The 23,912-nt window shown below is 44.3% G+C and overlaps 1 protein-coding gene across 1 annotated transcript in view; it reads right to left on the bottom strand.

Annotated features, from left to right (window-relative positions):
* Nucleotides 1-601: 601 nt before the first annotated feature.
* LOC121872127 overlaps nt 602-23,912 on the bottom strand; it is a 52,790-nt gene continuing 29,479 nt past the window's right edge. The window contains exons 2-3 of the mRNA XM_042374799.1: nt 1,864-1,985; nt 602-948 (exon numbers count right to left, since the gene is read on the bottom strand). Coding sequence (XP_042230733.1) covers nt 602-948; nt 1,864-1,985 — 469 coding nt within the window. The remainder of the gene's footprint in view (nt 949-1,863; nt 1,986-23,912) is intronic.

The raw sequence follows: 23,912 nt of genomic DNA, 5'->3' as shown, positions 1-23,912 counted from the left end.
TGTGTGTGTGTGTGTGTGTGTGTGTGTGTGTGTGTGTGTGTGTGTGTGTGTGTGTGTGTGTGTGTGACCCCTATGATATACAGTATATGTTTGGACTTCAACTGAGTGAAAAAGTAATTAGATATTGGGAACCGGAATTTAATTGACTTGTGGATCATGTTCCGGGGCAGTGGTTAGCCAGTGCAGTTGGCGAGTTGTCCGGTCTTCTTGAATTATTCCTCGACACTGGGTCATAGAGCTCGTTAACTTAGGTGTGTGGTTGTTGTGTTAGCGACGTCTACGAGGCCCTGGACCAATCATTCTCAAGGGCAACCATTACTACTACTTCTACTACTACTAAAATGTATATACCAGTAAGAGGTTATTGATAGAGAAAAAGAGAGAGAGAGAAAGAGAGAAAGAGAGAGGTAATATCTGCAGCAAGAATCACTCATGTAATCTGAAGACAAGCACGGCTCCTGGTACCCTGCTAACTGATGCACGGCCACACCAGGTACGGCTCCAGGGACCCTGCTAATTGATGCACGCCCACACCAGGTACGGCTCCAGGTACCTTGCTAACTGATGGACGCCCACACCAGGTACGGCTCCTGGTACCCTGCTAACTGATGCACGCCCACACCAGGTACGGCTCCAGGGACCCTGCTAACTGATGCACGCCCACACCACAGAGTACGCTCAGGTACCCTACTAACTGATGCACGCCCACACACCAGGTACGGCTCCAGGTACCCTGCCTAACTGATGCACACGCCCACACCAGGTACGGCTCCTGGTACCCTACTAACTGATGCACGCCCACACCAGGTACGGCTCCTGGTACCGTGCTAACTGATGCACGCCCACACCAGGTACGGCTCAGGGACCTGCTATGCTGATGCACGCCCACACCAGGTACGGCTCCTGGTACCCTGCTAGCCTGATGCACGCCCACACCAGGTACGGCTCCTGTGGTACCCTGATAACTGATGCACGCCCACACCAGGCACGGCTCCTAGTACCCTGCTAACTGTTGCGCCCACACCAGGTCGGCTCCTGGGCGCCTGCTAACGATGCACGCCCACACCAGGTACGGCTCAGGGACCCTGCTAACTGATGCACGCCCACACACCAGGCACGGCTCCTGGTACCCTGCTAACGATGCACGCCCACACCAGGTCCGGCTTCTGGTACCCTGCTACTAACTGATGCACGCCCACACCAGGTACGGCTCAGGGACCCTGCTAACTGATGCACGCCCACACCAGGTACGGCTCCTGGTACCCTGCTAACGATGCACGCCCACACCAGGTCCGGCTCCTGGTACCCTGCTAACTGATGCACGCCCACACCAGGTACGGCTCCAGGGACCCTGCCCCAACTGATGCACGCCCACACCAGCTAAGGCTCCTGGTTCCCTGCTAACTGATGCACGCCCACACCAGGTACAGCTCATGTGAAGCAACTCAGAGGGGATGGTTCTCGGCCGGTCACACCAACAGGAGTGTACACTAGAGAACAAGAGGAGCCTGGCGGTGTACCTGGTCACACGGGACAACACTCGGGCGTAAGGCTCCAGTTTACGGTGTATAACCCAGACATCCTAACACTGCCAACACATAGGTCACAACCCAGGAACTACTGCACGAACCTTTAATATATATATATATATATATATAAAGTATTTTTGCCCCAACGTTACATAATTAAATAACAGGACTCACCTGACGAAGCCGAGGGTATCTCCCTAACCCGTCATAACAGGTATACATTTCATTAACAAGGTAAGGGAGGTAATGATCTTCCTGGCGAAGGTGAGGGGACATTCCCGACCCCTTATAACAGGTGCGAGTCATTAACAAAGAAAAAGAGGAGAGGACCTACCTGGTGAGGGGGAGGAGATGTCCCTAGAGGGCTCGGAGGTGGTGCGTTCCCCTATCTTGCGGCGGAGGGCATCCAGGTCGAAAGGGTTGTGGATGGTGTGGTCCACACTCCGGCTCTTGCCCCTGTTGACGGAGGAGGAGAAGCGTGGTTAGACGGCGTGGGAGGAGGGCGTGGTTAAAGGGAGTTCGCACGTAAAATGTGAAGCAGGACTTTAGGCGTTGAGAGGCGTGGTCATGTCAGTGGTGCCGTGGTGTGCCTGGAGGGTGTTCATAGTCGATTTTAAGGTGTAGAGGAAAAGCGTGGACGAAGGGCGTGGATAGGGGCGTGGTGAGGGGAGATTATTAGGGGGCATAGTCGGGGGATATGATCTGCGGGCGTGGAAAGAACACTGTCGTATCACATGCACACCGCTTGTCTGTGTGCAGGTAAATACTTGAGGTAAATCTCCCAATGGTTCTGGTAAGAGAATCTCCAGCCGGTACACTAGCTTGGTGCTCACTCGCCTCGGTACTACAAAGCTAATATTGACAATTCCGGTATATACCTTAATGTTATCCATATAATGATAAATAATAATTAACATGCAACACTAATATGCACGGATGTAATTAGCAATAGAGAGAAAAATTCCGGTGAAGCTGTAAAGGAAGAGAGAATTAGAGAGGAAATAGATAGTCTAGCATTGTCTTCCCCCTGTCTTGGTGCACAGGTAAGAGGAATTAAGACGCGGCGTTGGTCTGTAATTAGCGATCACCAGAGAGTAATAATTCCTGTGTTGAGAAAGAGAAGTTATCAGGGAAATAAAATAACCGGATTATGTAGAAGATTAGAGGAAAAAAGTAAATAACTGAAATTAAAGATAAATATATCAATAAACGAACATAAATATAGACAAAAAGCTAGAGAGTTAATTAACAATAACACTAGTTTTAAATATCACAACAAAACACAACAATACACAAACACGTGTCCTCTGTAAAAGGTATACAAAATCTATGCATGAAATTTATAAGGCTATAAAAATGCAGGTATAATCCTGTAGTAATCCCCCACAGCCAGCTGGGGGAAATCCCTGTAATCCGGCCTTTGTTTACGAGTACTGGCAAAATTAGGAAATTGAAGTTGTGTTGTAATTTGCTTAAATATTAGTGTTTATCACGTTATTTTCTTTATAGGAAGTTTCCACTCTCTGCATACATGAAGACCTTAGAACAAGACTGTAATATATATAGTGAAGAGAAGAACACATGTATGTGACCTTATCAAGAAAAACACAGTTACTCATACGATAATCATTGTCCACACACACACACACACACACACACACACAAAGCAACTCCCACGACACAATATAATTCAATTTAAAGATGCTTTCGAACTGATCAACTAAACTTCATGTAGGATATACTCCCCCAAACACGGCCGAGTTACCCCACATCTTGTACAGCCGGGAGAATGGCCCAGGTCCCACAAATTAACGCTTTTCTAGTTTATCAATGAAATTCACCTCAGCACTCCAGTCACAAGAACTTCTAAATGATCTTACTCGAAGTTTCCAAGCTAAAGTTGGTCTCGCCATTGACAGGATACATACAATCATGAGTCCCGTTTTCTCTCGTCTCCTGAATAAAAGAAAACGTATTCTATGGGTAACTGACTCTTTCTAATACATAACTTAACCATCTTTCTTCCGTGTGTATTTACTTGGTTAAAATGCTGATTCAGATTCTGATGCAGTCTATCACAGCTACGAGTATTATCATTAACATTATTATTGAGTTAGAAAGATTCAGACACTCCCTCTGTCTGACCTAGAAACTTGTGTCACTGGTGTAGCGTGTGTGAACCTTTGTAGTGTTGACGTGTAGCTTTGTAAATCAATACTATCGTGGTTAATATGTAGTGTAAAGGAGAAAATAATAATGAATGGCACTAAATACTATAAGTGTGTACAAGGAGGAACATCTACATGACCTCTTGAGAAACATCTACATGACCTCTTGAGAAACATCTACATGACCTCTCGAGAAACATCTACATGACCTCTCGAGAAACATTTACATGACCTCTTGAGAAACATCTACATGACCTCTTGAGAAACATTTACATGACCTCTCGAGAAACATCTACATAACGTCTTCATAAACATCTACATGACGACTCGAGAAACATCTACATAACGTCTCCAGAAACATCTACATAAGGTCTCGAGAAACATCATAAAGTCTCGAGAAATATCTACATAACGTCTCCAGAAACATCTCCTGTACATAACGTCTCCAGAAACATCATAAAGTCTCGAGAAACATCTACATAAAGTCTCCAGAAAAATCTACATAACGCCCTCAGAAATATCTACATGACCTCTCGAGAAACATCTACATAACGTCTCGAGAAACACCTACATAACGTCTTAATCAAAGTCAAGCTGTATGGTCTGAAAATGGCGATAAAACACCGTAGACTTCAATAAACCAGACACTTGGTAGAGAGAGAGAGAGAGAGAGAGAGAGAGAGAGAGAGAGAGAGAGATTTACTGGACAGAAGAATTGTGTCCTATATATGAAGAAATTATAAGAGTTAGTGGTAGGAACAGCCCAAAACCATTTTCTCTGTATAGCCTTGAGTCTGACAGAGAAAATGGTCACGACCTTGCCACCCGAAGATCTCCCAAACTACCCACCAAATTATTATATCTTCTTCACCCCTCGTTACTAAATAACTCACAGATATAACCTAAAGTAAACTGAGTTATAAAATCGATACAAAAATTACACATTTACACCATAAAAAAACGAATGAATTTGGGTTATTGACAAATTTTGATATACCGGAAGAAATGTGTTTGAAGACGCTCATTTAAAACTGATGTAATTCCGACTGTCGATGCACCACACCTGAGGATCAACCAGATAGGTCCAGATACCCGCTGGGAGACCTACAGTATACTGGAAGAGCAGTTAGAAGACCAGCTAAAATATCTAATAGGAAAACCAAATAGATCTAATAGGAAACCAGCAACTAGGAGACTAACAGCAGAGCAGCTAGGAGACCAACTAGGAAGTCTAATAGGAGAGCAGCTAGGCGAGCTAATAGGAGACCAACTAGGAGATATAATAAGAGACCAGTTAGGACGTCTAACTGGAGACCGGCTTGGAGATGTAACAGGAGACCAGGTAAGAGACCAACTAGGAGATGTAACAGGAGATCAGACAGGAGACCAACTAGATGATGTAACAGGAGACCAGGTAGGAGACCAACTAGATGATGTAACAGGAGACCAGATAAGAGACCAACTAGGAGACGTAACAGGAGAACAGCCACTTTGATGCGACGGTCAACCGGCCACCGTCAGCTAAGTAAGCAAAAATCAATTCCGCTTCCTTGGTTACTTTTCTGGCGACCCTCCCTCTTCCTCTTTCCTTCTCTTCCTCCTTCCCTCTCTTCCTCCCCTATCCTTCTCTCCCTTTCCCTATCCTTACTTCCCTCTCTCCCTCCCTCTCGCTTTACTTCCCTTTATCCTCTACCTTCCCTCCTTTTTTTTCCCTTCTTTGCTCTCCTTCTTTTCCCTTTCCATAACTCTTCCACTACACCTCTTTCCTCCTCAGTTCTCTTCTCCTTTTCTTCATATATTCTCACTTTCTTCCTCACATCTCTTCTTCCTTCTTCTCTCACACATTTTCTCTCTTCTCATACCTCTTCCTCTTCCCCCTCTCAAACATTCTCTCCCTCTCTTCCTCCTTCCCTCACACCACTCCACCTCTCTCCTTCTTTCCTTCATACCTCCTCCTCTCCCTCCCTCAGACACACTTCTACTCTCCCACTTTCCCTCACCAGCATAATTATTCTTTATGTTCCCTCATCAACCACCCTCACCATCGCCTCCTCATCTTCCTCATCTACGAAGGAAAAAAAGTGACATGTTTTTCACTTTCTTACAGGAAGTTTATAATGTGTGACATGACCTCGTGTGTGTTAGTGCGTCAGGGTGTGTTAAATGTGCGTGAGGGTGTGTTAAATGTGCGTGAGGGTGTGTTAAATGTGCGTGAGGGTGTGTTAAATGTGCGTGAGGGTGTGTTAAATGTGCGTCATGGTGTGTTAAGTGTCTGTGAGGGTGTGTTAAATGTGCGTGAGGGTGTGTTAAATGTCTACAACATGTGTTTATTGTGTGTGTTAAGGGATATGACGTTGTTTTAGAGTCCTCTCTCTCTCTCTCTCTCTCTCTCTCTCTCTCTCTCTCTCTCTCTCTCTCTCTCTCTCTCTCTCTCTCTCTCTCCTCCGTCCCTTTCATTCACTAACTGTTGTCACCACAGGTAGTGGCAGTGGGTGTCAGGTAGATGGCACCACTCAGGAGTGTCAACTCAAGCGAGAGTAACAACTTGATAATAAGCTTGTTAATGATGTCTCTCCTACCGCCCCTCCCTGCCTACTCGTCTTCTTTCTCCTCTTTCTTCCAGTCCCCATTCCTCTCTCCTGTCCCTCCCCTCCTCCTCCTCTTTCCCTTCCACTCCCCATCTTCCTCCCCCTACACCCTCCTTCACACCTTTCTCCGCCCTCTCTTCTACCCCTATCACCTTTTCCCTTTCAGGTCTTTCTTCTATCTCTATTCTTCTTCTTCTTCTCACTTCTCTTCCTCCTTCCTTCCTTCACCTCTCTAATCTCTTCAATCCCCTTTCCCTCTCTCTCTCCCCACTTTTCGACCCTCATTTGTTCCTCCTTCTCCTACCCTACGTCATACAGTAACACCCCTCCCTTCTCCCCCTTAGCAACACCCACCACCTTCTCCCCCTCAACAACACCCCATTTCCCCCTTAGCAACACCCACCCCTTCTCCCCCTCAACAACACCCCATTTTCCCTTACCAACACCTTCTCCTCCATATTTTATTTCTATCTGTCTTCCCACCCCTTTCTCCCCCACAACCTATCCTCTCAATTCACTACGTCACAATAGAGCACATGATGTCATTCCTTCCATTACGTCACTGAGTTGCTTTACTCTAATTAAGTCAAGGATAAAAAGCTCAGGTTAAGAATGTATCTCCTCTTTGTTATACACAATGCTATTTGTTGCAGCATAAAGCAAAGGTGATATTCTTTTTGGTATTATCAAAGAAACTCGATAATGCCATTCAACTTCAGTCGGAATTCTAGACGGAAAACTGTAACAAGAATGTCTATATATATATATATGCTGAAAACATGAATGTATATTTCCCACCATCAAAGAACACGATCGTTTTCTTTTGTTACATTTGAAGGAGTAACTACAGTAGTTAGAGAAGTTACATATAGGAGTAATAAATGACTTGAAATTACAGTTTATCATAGAGACCTGTGTGTGACGTAAGCCCTCACCAGCAGGGAAAAAGATAGGGAAGAAGAACAACACTACGACACAACCACCATAAAAGTTCGGAAACAAATCCCCCAAATATTTCCCTTATCAAAGAAAACTGATGCTTTTGTTTCGTTTTCCATAAGACTCCTCGAAAGGCAAAGGCTATATAAATTGTCTGGAAAAGTTTGGAAATTCGCATTATCAAAGACCCAGGAAGCTTTGTTATGTCGTCTCTTGAGATTTCTGGAGGGGAAAAAATATATACAAATATTCAAGACACGAATAGTTACGTTATGAAAGGAAATAAAAAGTGTCCCATGTCGTTTCTATGTCGTTTTCTATGTTATTTTTCTACATCGTTTTCTATGAGACTATTGAAGGGGGTAACTGTATATCAGGTAACAGACGAGGACACGAGACTCATTTACACGACACGGCAGGTTGTATCTTCGCCTCTCCTTTAGTGCCAATATTGCCAGGTCTTCCCCCTCCTTCTCATTCACCTCTTGCTGACAACTTTCCTCAGTCACCCCCCATCTCTCTCTCTCTCTCTCTCTCGGTCTGAACACCCTCTCTTCTTTTACATTATTTTTCTAATTTTCTTCTCTTGAATCCTCTCTCTCTCTTCCTCTTTCATTCTCACCTGCCATTCTCTCTTCCATTACTCCCACCATTATCAAATATTCTGCGTTCCATCCTCTCCTCCTCTCCCTGTTCTGTATCTATTATCCCTTAACCCAACACTTTTTTTTTTAATATTTCCTGCTTCTTTTTTCCTTTCCCCTTCTCGGCCCTTCTCTATCACATTATTCTCACCCTGTTTACTCTCTCCCTCTCTTTGTTCTCATCTTTCACATGTTGCTTTACACTTTCTTACCACACCCTCCCCCATCTGTTGCTTCCTAATTCATCCATACATAATCTCTCTCTCTCTCTCTCTCTCTCTCTCTCCTCCTTCATTCCACCCTTCAATCTCACCTCCCTCTGTCTTCATCTCTTTTTCTGTCCTTTCCATCAATTCCTTCCCACCTCTCCTCCTCTCCATTTCTCCTATCACACCTCTTCCTGCCCCTCTTCCTGCCCGCCTCTCCCTGCTCCACCCCTCACCATCCCACACACCATCACACTATACCGAGGCTGGAGGGTGAAGCCTCATCAGGTCGTCCCATCTCAACCAGTTATTACTTGTCTCAAACTTGTTCCCGCGTGTGTATCTCACTTGTTGGGTGTTGTGGAGAAGCAAGAGTGTGTGTGTGTGTGTGTGTGTGTGTGTGTGTGTGTGTGTGTGTGTGTGTGTGTGTGTGTGTGTGTGTGTGTGTGTGTGTGTGTGTGTGATCAGGTGCTCTATATTACTAGCATCACTTGTGTTTACCGACATCATTAGGTTTTGCAAGATATACCCACAAAACATAAGAAAGTTCACCATTTACCTTCTAAAACACACACACACACACACACACCTAATCAACAGTCGTGCAAGATGTGTAACAACATTAATTACTCAACAAACAAGACACCCTCCTCCCCTCCCCTCCTCCTTCCTTCCTTCCTCCCTCCTCCTCCCCCCTCCCTCCCCTCCCCCTCCTTCCCTTCCTTCCTTCCTTCCCCCCTCCGTCAGGGCTCAGGACAATGGAAGCTTGCCGACTCCCTCCTCGTTGTGGTGTCCTATGTTACCGGGTCAAGGAAAAGGGCAGACAATTTCTGATGGTGGTAGTGGTGATATGAGAGAAGTCATTAGTTCCATGGTTATATCCTTCCTCAACTTTAACAGACCTCAGTAGTGTCAATAGATCCTACAAAAAGTTGTTCTCGGGTTCTTGAGTGAGTGGTCTCCACCGTCCTCACCACAACACCTCACTCACCACCTTCCTCACCACAACACCACCTCTCTCACCACAACACCTCACTCACCACCTTCCTCACCACAATTCCAGTGATGAAGACAAGGAAATGTTTTTACAGTAAAAGTAAAAAAAAAAGTCTATTGAATATTGTGGTAAATGTGATGTATGCTGACATATTTTTAATGGAGATTAGTCCATTAGGTTAGGTTAGGTTTATCTGAAGGTGTTATAAGTTACGGGGGGGCTAATCTTCACGTGATTAGTTGACACATGTTTATAAAATTACTCGTAAACTTATCATTGGGTGAGGAGAGGTTAGGTTAGGTTAGGTTAGATGACAGAACCCGTACAGCTGTGGAGTCAATTTCTCTTGTCGACTGTCACTGAAAACTAAAGAGACCGTCAGAGAGAATACAGTTACATAATACAACACAATATTACAGTTTATACACAATTCAATACTGTTACGTCTACCACTACAGTTTTCATAGCAATCAGTGCATTACAGCCAAAGGGATACAGAGTGTGTTGCGGAGAGAGACACAGAGAGAGAGAGAATATTAATAGTGTGTTGTGAGGGAAGACCACAGCAACAGGACAGCAACAGCAAACAGCGTCTTCAGACTTTGATGAGATAATAGTGGGGAACAGAGACAGATAAACGGTGAATGAGACAGAGTGACAGTCGGGAGAAACAGCTTCAGCTCATCGTGGTAGTAGTAGTGGTGGTGGTGGTAGTGGTGGTTGATCTCCTGCTGCAGAAGAAATAGATGAAGAACAAGATGCGTCGTGCTTCAGCAACCTACTACCGGAGGGGGAGGTGACATAAACTGGAGTTGAGATAGAATATAAAGTTTATTTCACATTGAATTACAGAATACTGGAGGAAAAACAGAGGAAACTGGGGCTTGTTTCCACATCGTGCTACTTAGAAAAGAAAAGAGGGGGTCGGGGATGGAATAAAGAAACATTTTCACATCAAACTACAGAAAGAAAGGCAGACATAAAACTGGTATTGGGATAAGCAGGTTGAAGCGTGTTTCCGCATCGAGCTATGGAGAGGGAGAGACAAAGCTGCAGGGTGTGAGAGTATAAAGAGAGAGAGAGAGAGAGGGAGGTATATGGTTACACAGAGCGGCAGGCACCAGATTAGTAAAGTTACCGCTCTTACCGGAGCCATGGGACCACGGTTTCTGTGACGTGCCTCCCCGCAGCGCCCACATCATGAGATAGTCGACGGCCTCTGGTAGATAGAGGTATGGTGCTGCTGTTAGTTCATTAATGCAGGGTTATGTAAAGCTATACACAAAATGTTAATGATTAATAATAAAAAAAAAACAATTACACGAATTTAAAATTATAAGAAATAAGAGAAAAAATGTTCACGGGATCTATATGAATGGAAATCCAATTACTATATGTTTTTTGCAAATTAAAATTGAAAACAAGTGAATAAATTACTGTGCACATACATAAATGTTTTCTATTAGTTTACGGTCAAAAATAAAAAAAGCTCGTGAAAAAGCTATTTACAAAAAAAAAAAAATAATAAATAACAATAATATACAGTACATACATATAATCAAGTAAAATATATTACTGTACCGCCACCATTAACAAACTCTCCTGCAGTACGAGGGATGATGGCCGAGTAGTGTATGTATGGTGACACGCTCTATGTACATTGCGTTTGGCTACATGTCTATTAAGCATGCTGAATACATGTAAACTTGCATAACGATTTACTCTATCTGTCTTGAACTGAAACTCGACCGTAACTATACAATATGTTTTCTAACTTCAAGTCACGAAGAAAAATATTACGCAAGACAGTGTGGCTCATAAGACAGTGTGGTTCATAAGACAGTGTGGCTCATAAGACAGTGTGGCTCATAAGACAGTGGTGGCTCATAAGAAAGTGTGGCTCATAAGACAGTTGTGGCTCATAAGACAGTATGGCTCATAAGACAGTGTGGCTCATAAGACAGTGTGGCTCATAAGATAGTGTAGCTCATAAGACAGTGTGGCTCATAAAGACAATATGGCTCATAAGACAGTGTGGTTCATAAGACAGTTGTGGCTCATAAGACAGTGTGGCTCATAAGAAAGTGTGGCTCATAAGACAGTGTGGCTCATAAAACAGTATGGCTCATAAGACAATATGGCTCATAAGAAAGTGTGGCCCATAAGACAGTGTGGCTCATAAGACAGTGTGGCTCATCAAGACTTAACTGGTACACAATGGATAAACTCAACATAAACTTGGTCTGTTATAAGAGGTGATATATAATACCTCACATATAGTACAAGATGCAGGGTTAGGTTAGGTTAGGTTAGATTAGGTTAGTTAGGTTAGGTTAGGTTAGATTAGGTTAGGTTAGGTTAGGTTAGGTTACGTTTAGGTGGTTAAACTTAAGGTGATAATAAGTAGGATCTAATCTTCATGTCTTGAGAGGAGAGAGAGTGTGTGTGTGTGTGTGTGTGTTGAATAGGACAGTGGAGTGTCGACCTACACGTAAGAACAAGAATCTATGTGAGAGTTGACTTGAGTGTTAACCTAGCCTAACCTAGCCTAACCTAACCTAACCTATGTGAGAGTTGACTTGAGTGTTACCTACCTAACCTAACCTATGTGAGAGTCGACTTGATTGTCGTTGAGAGTAATGACTTGTAAACAGTATGGACGAACATGGAAAGGAGGAGACTTAATTTCAGCTACCCCTCCATTGGTGAGTGGAGGTGGGGTGGGGTGGGGTGGGGTGGGGTGGGGTTGGTGGTGGTGGGGTTGGGTTGGGGTTGGGTGGGGTTGGGTGGGGTTGGGTGGTGGTGGGGTTGGGTGGGGTTGGGTGGGGTGGGGGTTGGGTTGGGTTGGTGAGTTGGGTGGTGGTGGGGTTGGGTTGGGTTGGGTGGGGTTGGGGTGGGGTGGGGTTGGATTGGGGTTGGGTGGTGGTGGGGTTGAATTGGGGTTGGGTGGGGTTGGGTTAATTGGGGTTGGGTGGGTTGGGTGGGGTTGGGTGGGGTTGGGTGGGGTTGGTGGTGGTGGTGGGGGTGTGGGGTTGGGGTGTGGGGTTGGGTGGGGGTTGGTGGGGTTGTGGGGTTGGGGTTGGTGGGGGGTTGGTGGGGTTGGGTGGGGTTGGGTGGGGTTGGGTGGGGTTGGTGGTGGTGGTGGGGGTGTGGGGTTGGGGTGGGGGTTGGGTGGGGTTGGGTGGGGTTGGTGGGGTTGGGTGAGGTTGGGGGTGGGGGGTTACTGTATGAAACTGTAATGATCGTGGTTGTGAGAGACTGACTGTAAGGTTGTGTTGATGGTGAATATTCCTCTCTTGTCTTTTTTTTGTCCCTCACTACGGTATATAAAAGGTGTGTGTATTACCATCATTAGGGAAGGATGTGTGTTAATGGAGGGATGGTGGTGGTGGAGGAGCTCATTAAAGGTTGAAAATAGGAAATGATTCTCCCTATATTAACGGGGAGAATCAACAGAGGGCCAACAGACATCAAGGGAAGGTCAACAGGGATGGAGATACGGATTTAATTTGCCATGGTTGACAGTAATAATTAATTCTCCATAGAATGACTGTCACTATGTGTGTGTGTGTGTGTGTGTGTGCACGGACATCTCATTGGACACTCTCCAACTTGATAAAAATCCCACCACGAAAATAACAGGAAATATTTCGACCATCTCATTTTCTTTATTGTTCAACATTGTGCTGAGTCTTCCTTCATTGTCTCGCGCGTGTCGTGTAAGTGTCCTCGCGGGTGAAGGAGGGTAGCTACTCCCCCCTCCCCCCAACCCTTCTTCCCTCCACCTAACAAACCGATTTGTAGATGTTGGAGGGGAATTCTATCCTTGTCCAGCCCAGGTCAGATACTATAATCTAATCGACATAGGGTAGATGCTGCGAGTATGCCGAGGGAGAGGAGAACATTACAGTGGGTGACGGTGCGGATTCGTGTGCCTGGCAGCCACAAGCACAAGGCATATCACGCTCTGTCTCTGACACGTCGTAACCTTGAACTGTCTACACGCCAGACGTGCCCCAAGCCACCAAAATTCACTAAAACAGCGTCAGTTAAAAATCTCCCACACTTAAATATAAACTGTTGGTCATTATAAAACATCGATGAGTTTACTCCCGGATAAAAAAAAAAATAATAAATAAATAAAAAAATAAAAATTCACCCAAGAAAAGAATTTTGATTGAACACGTCTGGCAGCGGGAGGCGCGTGGACGGTCAGGTAGGGTAGAGGCTAGGTATCCTTGCCAATGTAAACAATAAGGTAGTGTGGCTTTCCTTACTAATTATCATGATCACCTTATAATGTTGAGCTAATATGTGAAATTTGTTCAAGAAATAAAGGAGATAATTGTCAATGTCTGAGTCTGAGTCACCAGCTGGGCCACACCAAGGCTCCACACATAACAGGTAACTGGAGCGAGACAGGAAACGGCGTAAATGTCAACGGAAATAATGTTCCTCACACGCCGGATTCCCACTGGGTCGTACGTTCAAATCTCCTTCAATCTGGTGAGTTAAGGACGCACTTAACCCAGTTCACTTAAGCACCAGGATGACTCTAAAACAAGTTAAGGCTCGTCCCCAGATCGTGTCCTAACTCGATAAGCTCTCAGGTAAGGGAGAGACACGCCACCTAGTGTACTGTACACCTGTGAGAACAATGTGAACTATCAAACTTAACCATTTGCGAATAATTGATAAATATGGGTAATTATTAATGATAATCTCGACCTAAACGAAGATGAAATCAGCTGAAATAAGCGAGAGGGGGAACTAATCTTCAGGTGATCCACACACACACACACACACACACACACACACACACACACACACACACACACACACACACCTTCAGGCGCCTCTCAAGATTAACGTCTCATACTCCAGTATTATATAAATACAAAATAAACCGAAAATAACAACACGTCCCATAATGAAGACAAAATCACAAACAAACAAACAAGCAAACAAAAACAACGTGTACTAAAATCCTCAAACAAACACCACATTCTGTACTGTAGCAACTGTAGCCATAATGAGGAACAAAAACAAAATACAAAATACAAAAAAATACAAATACATCATTAATCATCGCAAAAAAAAAATACCAATGTTGCCTAAAAAAAAAATAATTTGTGAACCAGAGAATTATGCCAGTGCCCTCCCCCCCTCCCTCCTCCCAGTCCCTCCATACACAGCACACATTGCCACTCATCGTCACTCCCCAGCGTCAACTTGTTACTCATGTGGCCACTAGTGTTATGGTCCAATGTAACAACCTGTTATTATGACAATTTACAAAACACTGTATAAAATTATTTGCTCCTCCTATGGGAAATTTTCAACATCCTTTGCAGAAGAAATACTCGCAATATTGTATCCAGTGACACAGGTGGAAGTTGCAATATTTGTTAGGAGATAATTGCAATATTCTCTTTACCTGTCTGTCTGGTTTTTATCTCTCTCTCTCTCTCTCTCTCTCTCTCTCTCTATCTCTTTCTCTCTCTCTCTCTCTCTCTCTGTCTCTTTTTATCTCTCTCTCTGTCATCTGTCCATTTATCTATCTATCCATCTGCCTCTTTCTATCTGTCTGCCCGTCTCTCTTACCTACACACCACGTCTAGGCCAGGTGCGAATCAGTAATTACAGGTAAATCCAATAAGTCCTCTAATATTAACCCTAAAGATAAACTTCAATAACAGGAGTAATGAGACAATTACCCCGGCCTTAGTAGACACTGTCACGTCACATTATAATTTATTCACTATTGTTACTTCGCTATGATATAAATTACCAAGAATAACGATAAGAAGAGACTGTGATAAATAAAAGAATAGATAATATGTGTGAATAATGAAGACTAAGAATAACAATACATAAACTAATAATAATAATAATAACAATAATAATAAGAAGAATAAGAATAAAAACCATAAAAATTTAAATACATCGTTCACTCCTAACTTAACCTAACCTAACCTAACCTAACCTAACCTAACCTAATCTAACCTAACCTAACCTAACCTAACCGGACCTAACGTAACCAACCCTAACCTTTCACTAAGGATAATAAGGCAACAAATGACCCCAAAAAAGCTACTCGAGACACCAAATATCAAGTAATTAATTCCAGTAATCACTCCCTCGGTCTGACACACACACACACACACACACACACACACACACACACACACACACACTACATCGCCATTAACCGAAGGGTCAAGACGTACCTAACGCTCCTCTCAGGAGCAGCCAGGTCCAACAATAAAGTTGGCCCTTACCAACTCCCTCCCTGAACCCTCCCTCCCCACCCGGAATATCAACAAGTTCTCGCCAGAGAAGTTACTCTTTCATTTAGGAAGAGAATGGAACCAGTGTTAAACAGAGGTGAACAGTGCTTAAGTCAGTGAGAACAACTCAACAGTAACAGTCGCACCCAAGTTAACCTTCACACAGTGAGGTCCCAGGTACCCAGTGATAACGGCCCATGAGACCCAACAACCAGAGATGTGTTAATCCGTCTACGATAGGAAGGCCTGGGACCACACCTCACTCATATAACATCGTCTGTGAGGGAATTACTACACCACGTGAGGCCCCACATAACACCATATGTGAAGGAGTTACTACACCACGTGAGGCCCCGCATAACACCATCTGTGAGGGAATTACTACACCACGTGAGGCCCCTCATAACACCATCTGTGAGGGAATTACTACCACGTCGGAACCCTCTAACACCATCTGTGAGGAATTACTACACCACGTAGAGGCCCCTCATAACACCATCTGTGAGAATTACCACCACGTGAGGCCTCATAACACCATCTGTGGGGAATTGCACACCACGTCAGGTCCCTCATAACACCATCTGTGAGGGAGTGCCACACCACGTGAGGCCTGCATAGCACCATCTGTGGGAGGTTGCTACCACGTGGGCCCCTCATAACACCATCTGTGAGGGAATTGCTACACCACGTGAGGCCCCTCATAACACCATCTGTGAGGGAATTACTACACCACGTGAGGCCCCTCATAACACCATCTGTGAGGGAACTACTACACCACGTGAGGTCCCTCCTAACACCATCTGGGAGGGAGTTACTACACTACATGTTTGCTGTTCAACACCTACATTAATCTGTATGTTCACTGTGTGTTCCTTCACCTTTCTCTAATGAAGGCTTTTGTTAAACCACCAATACTATGTAATAAGTCATTTTATGTCAATGTATATTTTCAGCCTTCAGGCTGCCAGAACTTTCAATAAACCGTGAGTATTATTATTATTATTATTATTACACACACCTCACTCATTTACAACACGAGATGAATTTAACAGGATGTTTTAAGCCTTGAGAATAATGTTAGTGTGTGTGCGTGTGGTGTGTGTGTGTGTGTGTGTGTGTGTGTGTGTGTGTGTGTGTGTGTGTGTGTGTGTGTGTGTGTGTGTGTGTGTGTGTGTGTATAAGAAGAGATGGATGGATGAATGGGTGGAGATGAAAGGGATGTCCTATAATCACGTCAACTTACGTTTCCTTAAGCTCATCAGAGATCCTACGCTTGAGGGTCTTGTCCAGGGAGGAGTGGATGGTGCGGATGTGACCCAGTAGGTTGGATTCACTGTCACCGCTCATCTTGGCTTCCCTCAGTCTGGTGTCAACTCATATATCCACCAATAAACTTTCACTAATTTCCATCGAGATTATATACGATTTTCTATATAATTCAAGGTTATATAATTTTTTCAGGAGTTGAAGATATAACTAATCGTCTAATGAAGGTTCTGTATGAGGTGCTCAAGCTAACTGACACATAATACACGACTCTCTCCAGTAGATGTATGTGTCTCGTGTCGTTTCATAACACTGGTTTACTATGAAGACGACGCAAAGTAATGTGACATAACACTAAATATTTTCTATTTTCTTCACTAATACAGTAATTTTTTTTTGTTCTTAGAATTATATCACGTCTGGGTATTTTATTTTTTTTATTTTTTTATGTATTATGATATTCCGTCTATAACAAGCCAGGTTGGTACTTTTTTATTCATTTATATGATGTTATTCAACCCCCACACCCTCACCCCACACCCTCACCCCACACCCTCACCCCACACCCTCACCCCACACCCTCACCCCACACCCTCACCCCACACCCCTCACCTCACACCCTCACCCCACACCCTCACCCCACCCCTAACTCCCTTTCACCCACTTCACCTCACCCACCTCCCACACCTCCCCACACACACCCACACCCTCACCTCACACCTCACCCCCACACATACCCCTCCTCACCCCACCTCCACCTACACCCCTACACCCCTCCACCCCACCTCCACACCCCACACCCCTCACCCCACACCCTCACCCCTACACCCCTCACCTCCCCACCCCTACACCCCTGCCCCTACACCCCTCCCCTCACCCCACCTCACCCACACCCCACCCCACACCTCTCACACCTGTATTACTGAGTCTACAATAAATACATAAATATACTCTATACACATAAAGCAGTTACGGGAGTCAACACAAATAACAAAACTGTCACGATAAAAAAAATAATAACTACTGTAAATTAACTTTAAAACGCTTGGAAATAATACGGGATAAGAATAATAACATCGGATAAAGATAAGTCTGAATTAATGATAAAAAGACGAATTAAAAAAAAATCAATAAAAATGATCATAATAAAATAAAAGTTACCATCATTAGCTGAAACTTATGTCCAAACTGTAATGACGCCAAAATAACGCCAATATAAAACTCTCATAAATCCAAAACGGCAAGTCGGATTAACGCTAAATTTACTCACACATTAATAAATATCTTAAATACCATGTATGCAAAATTTCAGCCCTACACGTTCATAGACTGACACACAAACTGACAGACAACTTGAAGACTATAATCCTCTTCCCACGTGTAAGTAGTTGTGAGGGGAATAACAAAAAATAATTCCGGTGATTGTTTTAAGTAGGGTATTCAGGTGAGAGACGCGAAAAAATGATAGGAAATATACGTAATGTGTCTTAGAAATGCTGTCATTATGGGGGAGAGAGAGGGAAGGGGGGGAGGTGGGAAGGAGGAGAAATACCAGTGAGGGAAAATATGAAAGAATAAGAATTGAGAAGAACGAGGAACGGAAGAAGGAAGGAAGGAAGGAAGGAAAGGAGGGAAGGAAAATGTGAGGAAAAAGGGAAGGGAAGCAAGGAATGGAGTAACACAAGAGAGGAAGAAGACAAAGATAAATAAAGGAGAGGAGGAAGCAATAGATAAATAAGTACGATAGAAGGAAAAGGGTAAGAGAGATAGAAGAGAGAGTGGAGAAAAAAGATGTGAAATTGAGAGAAAGAGGGAGAGAGGGAGGGAGGAGATGAGACAAAACGGAGGGAGGGGAGGGAGAATGAGATAAAGGAAAGACTGAATGTAGAAGGAAGGAAGGAAGGAAGGAAGGGAGAAATTGATATAAAAGAAGGAATGAGGGAGGGAAGGAGGAAGAAGGATGGAAGAAGGAAGAGTGAATGAGGGATGGAGGAAGTGAAAAAAGGAGGGAGGAAGGGAGGGAATGAGATACAGGAGGGAGGAGAATGAGGGAGGAAGAGAGGTGTCTACAATACAGAAGCCATTAAAGGTCTGAATACCCCTACTTAACCTTAATATTCTGGCCTTTATCACCCACGTCTGTTTGTTTGCATTGTTTACTTCTTGCTTGTCGTTGTTTATCGTTTGTTTGTGTTTGTTTGTAGTTGTATTTTGTGTTTTATTTCATTGTAGTTTTGTTTATTTGTTGTTTGTTTTTAATTTGTAGTTTCTGGTTGTTGTTTTCTTTACGTGTTCGGGGAGGGAGGAAGGGAGGGAGGGAAGGAAGGAAGGAAGGAAGGAAAAAAGGAAGGAAGGAAGGAAAAAAGGAAGGAAGGAAGGAAGGAAGGAAGGAGGGGTGGGTCCTCCTTCCCACCCCCTTCACTTTCTTTAACTCTCCCTCCACCTGTCTCACCTTTCCTTTCTCCTCCAGCCAATTAGCCCAACCTCACCTGTGCTTTGGTCAATTTATTCAGGTACATTATCTCAAGGACAGGTTCAGGTATACAAGCACAGGTACAGTTATTTCCAGGTCGTTAAAGAATCGTAAATGTTTGGTGTCTTGACGTTGATGCCAGTATGATAGACAGTTATCTCCATGACCTCATTAAATACAGGTGTAGTAATATCCAGGTGGTGTCGTAACCTAGATAGCACATAAGATTACCTGCAACTTATTAAATTACAGGTGTAGTAATAACCAGGTGGTGTCGTAACCTAGATAACACACAAGATTACCTGTAACTTATTAAATTACAGGTGTAGTAATTACCAGGTGTAGTAATTACCAGGTGGTGACTGTATTTACATAGGTGATATTTAAACTTAGATATAACAAAAAAAGATAACTAATGTATCCTACCCTTGTTATCTTCCTAGAGATATAAGGTGTTATCCTAGTTCTCCCCCACACGTGTCATTAACGCCCAAACAACTGGAAGATAGAGACTATTTTACAACTTTCTAATCTCCCCTAATCTCTACAAATCTTCTTACTGATAGGATTGATGATGCAAGCTTATGTAAAGTATGTTTTTGTCAAGCAGTTCTTCGTCAGACTTCTGCCTGCAATGGAGGTCATTTATGGCAGGAAAGTGAGGAGCGATGGTGGGGATGGTGGAGGCTGGGGCAGGAGGTGGGTCATGTACTGGGGCAGGAGATGGGTTCATGTACTGGGGCAGGAGGTGGGTCATGTACTGGGGCTAGGAGAAGGGTCATGTACTGGGGCTAGGAGGTGGGTCATGTAGGAGGTGGGTCACGTAACAGCGCACCACTAATGGTACTCCAGGGAGGCGTCTCTATACCCCTCATCTGAGACATAATGGGGCCAGGTGGAGCTAAAAGGATTGGCACCGCGTCTGTGTTCTTAAAGTGAGGTGCTAAAGCCTAAACTATACTCCCCATGGCCAGTCAGGTTAGTTTCCTTTTGTGTCTTTAAAAATGAAAAGAAAGATCACCTGGAGATTAACCCCCTCACCTTTTTCTCACCTGAAGATTAATCACCCTAATGCTACACCTCCATTACTACCTGACAAACACTACCTGGGCAACACACCAGGATGAGGAAGCAACAGTATGATGTAACAAAGTCTAGCGTCACAATAACTTAAGTGCTGTGGTGTGTTTGTTGTGTGGTGTGGTGTGGTGTGTTTGAGGTGTGTCTGTGCTGTGTCTGTGCTGTGTCTGTGCTGTGGTGTGTCTGTGTCTGTGCTGTGCTGTGTCTGCTTTGCTGTAAACATGCCACGGAAAGCCTTTAAACCACCGATTCCTTCTTTAAGTAATGTACAGTAAGAACTGACTCGCGTACACAGGAAAACACTCTCCTTCCTTCCTTCCTTCCTTCCTTCCTCCCTTCCTTCCTCTACAATATTTTATCTCCCCTCTCCACCCTCCCTTCCTTCTTCAGTCCATCACAACATCCCTCTGCCTTCTTCCTCCTCTTCCTTCTTCTTCCTCCTCCTTCTTAACCTCCATCACAACTGCTTCCCTTCCCTCCTTCTCACCTCCTCCCCCTCCTTCACCCTCCCCCCTTAACCTCTTTCTCCCTCCCCCCCCTCATCCACAATCTCCTTCCACCTCCCCCTCCACACTCCAACGCCCTCATCCTCCACCTTCAGGGAACTGGAGACAAAAAGGTTCTTGTCCTCTTGACCTTTAATTCGTCAAGGTAAGAGGCATTATCTTCGTCCTAGGTCAAAGGTCACCAGAAGCAAGACACGTACCACGGACACGGAGGAGAGACACGGGCGTGGCAGATCAGGACACGACGTAATCAAGATATTTTTTATCTGTTATAATAAAAAACTCACTCCACTTCCTCCCCCCCCCACTCCCTTCCTCGCCCCTTCCCCCTCCTTCCCCGTATCTCCCTTCCCTCCACCATGTGAGGTGAGTGGCATGTTGTGTATTATGGTCTTCTGGGTCATCAGCGTCGCACCATGTCCCGTTAGCGACCATTAAAGTGGTATGTTCTCTGGAGGGTTACGGTATAGTGATTAGGTCTGTACTGTACTGAAGGTTAGAGCTGAATGGAGGTTTATTTTGGCTACGATTTACCATATAACGCGAACCCTATATCACTATTACTACTACTAACAACAACAACAACAATAATAATAATAATAATAATAATAATAATAATAATAATAATAATAATAATAATAATAATAATAATAATAATATGATGTATGAGGGTAAACTAATGTAAACAGAAATTGTAATGGGTCTTGTCGCAGCCTGGTACCAACCCCTTCTCACTGAACGTCCTTCATCGTGTACATCTCCTTGTGTTTTCCTGGTCAGTCATATATACCTTGAAATGTGTGTGTGTGTGTGTGTGTGTGTGTGTGTGTGTGTGTGTGTGTGTGTGTGTGTGTGTGTGTGTGTGTGTGTGTGTGTGTGTGTGTGGCGCTTCTCCCTTTGTCTCCCTCCTGACAATAGGTTCTTTCTGGTAGTCAGTTAAAGGTGTAATGGGGTTCCCCTCGTAGGTAGTGTCACATTCCGAGGGAGGGAGCGGTTCTCCTCCTCCTCTAGCACCGAGCACTGATAACCAACAACAGAGGTGGAAGTGTCATCTCTTACACAATGGCACTGGAGGAGAGACATGGCACACTTTATCTATTGGGTAGTGACGCGTCAAATGAGAGGTGGCACTTTCCTCTATGTAGCAGTGTAACTATAGGAAAGAAATGTCACTCAAAGAAGGTAGTGGCACTTCCCTCTACAACCTAATTGCATTATAGAAAGTAGGTTGGCATTCTCCACGCTAAGTCCTCGAGGTTATTTTATCGATGTTAGGAGTTGTTTGAGTCGTATCCTGCTCTCTCTCTCTCTCTCTCTCTCTCTGTGGCAGGTAAACAAAGCCACTCGCCCCACAGTACATAAAGATGAATGGCAACAAGCGAAGGTTATTGTCAGGCAGCCACAATACGACAGACTCCCTGATGAGCTATTGATTTCCCTCACTGTAATCGTTCCCGGGTTCACAAACGTTCCCGGGTTCACAAACGTTCCCGGGTTCACAAGCGTTCCCGGGTTCACAAGCGTTCCCGGGTTAACAAGCGTTCCCGGGTTCACAAGCGTTCCCGGGTTCACGAATTTTCCCGGGTTCACTAGCGTTTCCGGGTGAGCATAATTGACGTCAGTAGGAAAGGCTGTGACCAAATATGACGTCATTGTAAAGGATATGATCACAATAATGACGTCAGTAGCGAAGGTTACGGTCATAAGTGAAAGTTTCAACATATAATATGACCTTAAGTGAAGTCACAAGTATAGAATATGACCATTCGTAATGTCAAAATCTATGCTACAGGTGATGGTGACGTAACAAACTAATCTATAAAAGATTGGTGACGTCATAAACCAAGCTATGGTCAATAGTGACGTCATAAACCAAAGTATGGACAATGGTGACGTCATAAACCAAAGTATGGACAATGGTGACGTCATAAACCCAAATATGGACAATGGTGACATCATAAACCAAAGTATGGACAATGGTGACGTCATAAACCAAAGTATGGACAATGGTGACGTCATAAACCCAAATATGGACAATGGTGACATCATAAACCAAAGTATGGACAATGGTGACGTCATTAACCAAAGTATGGACAATGGTGACGTCATAAACACAAAAAACGCTAATCGGATCATTTTAAAGACGACAGAAATAAGTGAATGAAACACAGGTAAATACCATCACTGTTTCCTTTCACCATCTTCATATACCTGAGTACTTAAGGTAAACTCCGGCCATCACAGGTAATACTCCACCTGGCCCGATGTTGAGCCGGGTTTGTAGATACATAAGTGTGTGTGTGTGTGTGTGTGTGTGTGTGTGTGTGTGTGTGTGTGTGTGTGTGTGTGTGTGTGTGTGTGTGTGTGTGTGTCCCGTACGTCTGGGAACGTCAGACAAAAAAAAAATCAAGCCTGACTTAAATTAATTAGCTTAAATTAGGTTTAGGAAGAAATTAGGTTAGCGCGTCTCTCTCTCTCTCTCTTTCTCTTTATATTCTACCTTTTCAAATTACCCTGTCGGCCACTTAGACAGTCAGACAGTCAGCATTTAACACACTCAGTCAACAGGAGAGTCAGTCACTCAACCACTCTTACTGTCAGCCACTCAACCCACTCAGTCAGCAGGGGAGTCAACCAATCAACCACTCTTACTGTCAGCCACTCAACCCACTCAGTCAGCAGGGGAGTCAACCAATCAACCACTCTTACTGTCAGCCACTCAACCCACTCAGTCAGCAGGAGTCAACCAATCAACCACTCACTGTCAGCCACTCAACCCACTCCAGTCAGCAGGAGTCAGCCAATCAACCACTCATACTGTCAGCCACTCAACCCACTCAGTCAGCAGGGAGTCAACCAATCAACCACTCTTACTGTTAGCCACTCAACCCACTCAGTCAGCATAGAGTCAACCAATCAACCACTCATACTGTCAGCCACTCAACCCACTCAGTCAGCAGGAGTCAGCCAATAACCACCATACTGTCAGCCACCAACCACTCAGTCAACAGAGTCAAACAATCAACCACCATACTGTCAGCCACTCAACCCACTCAGTCAGCAGGAGGTCAGCCAATCAACCACTCATACTGTCAGCCACTCAACCCACTCAGTCAGCAGGGGAGTCAACCAATCAACCACTATACTGTCAGCCACTCAACCCACTCAGTCAGCAGGGGAGTCAACCAATCAACCACTCATACTGTCAGCCCACCAAGTCCAACAA

Source organism: Homarus americanus, unplaced genomic scaffold, assembly GCF_018991925.1.
Source record: "Homarus americanus isolate GMGI-L3 unplaced genomic scaffold, GMGI_Hamer_2.0 scaffold60095, whole genome shotgun sequence".
Classification (NCBI taxonomy): Eukaryota; Metazoa; Arthropoda; class Malacostraca; order Decapoda; family Nephropidae; genus Homarus; species Homarus americanus.
The sequence above is the reverse complement of the archived record's forward strand: the minus strand, read 5'-3'. Positions and strand labels throughout refer to the sequence as shown.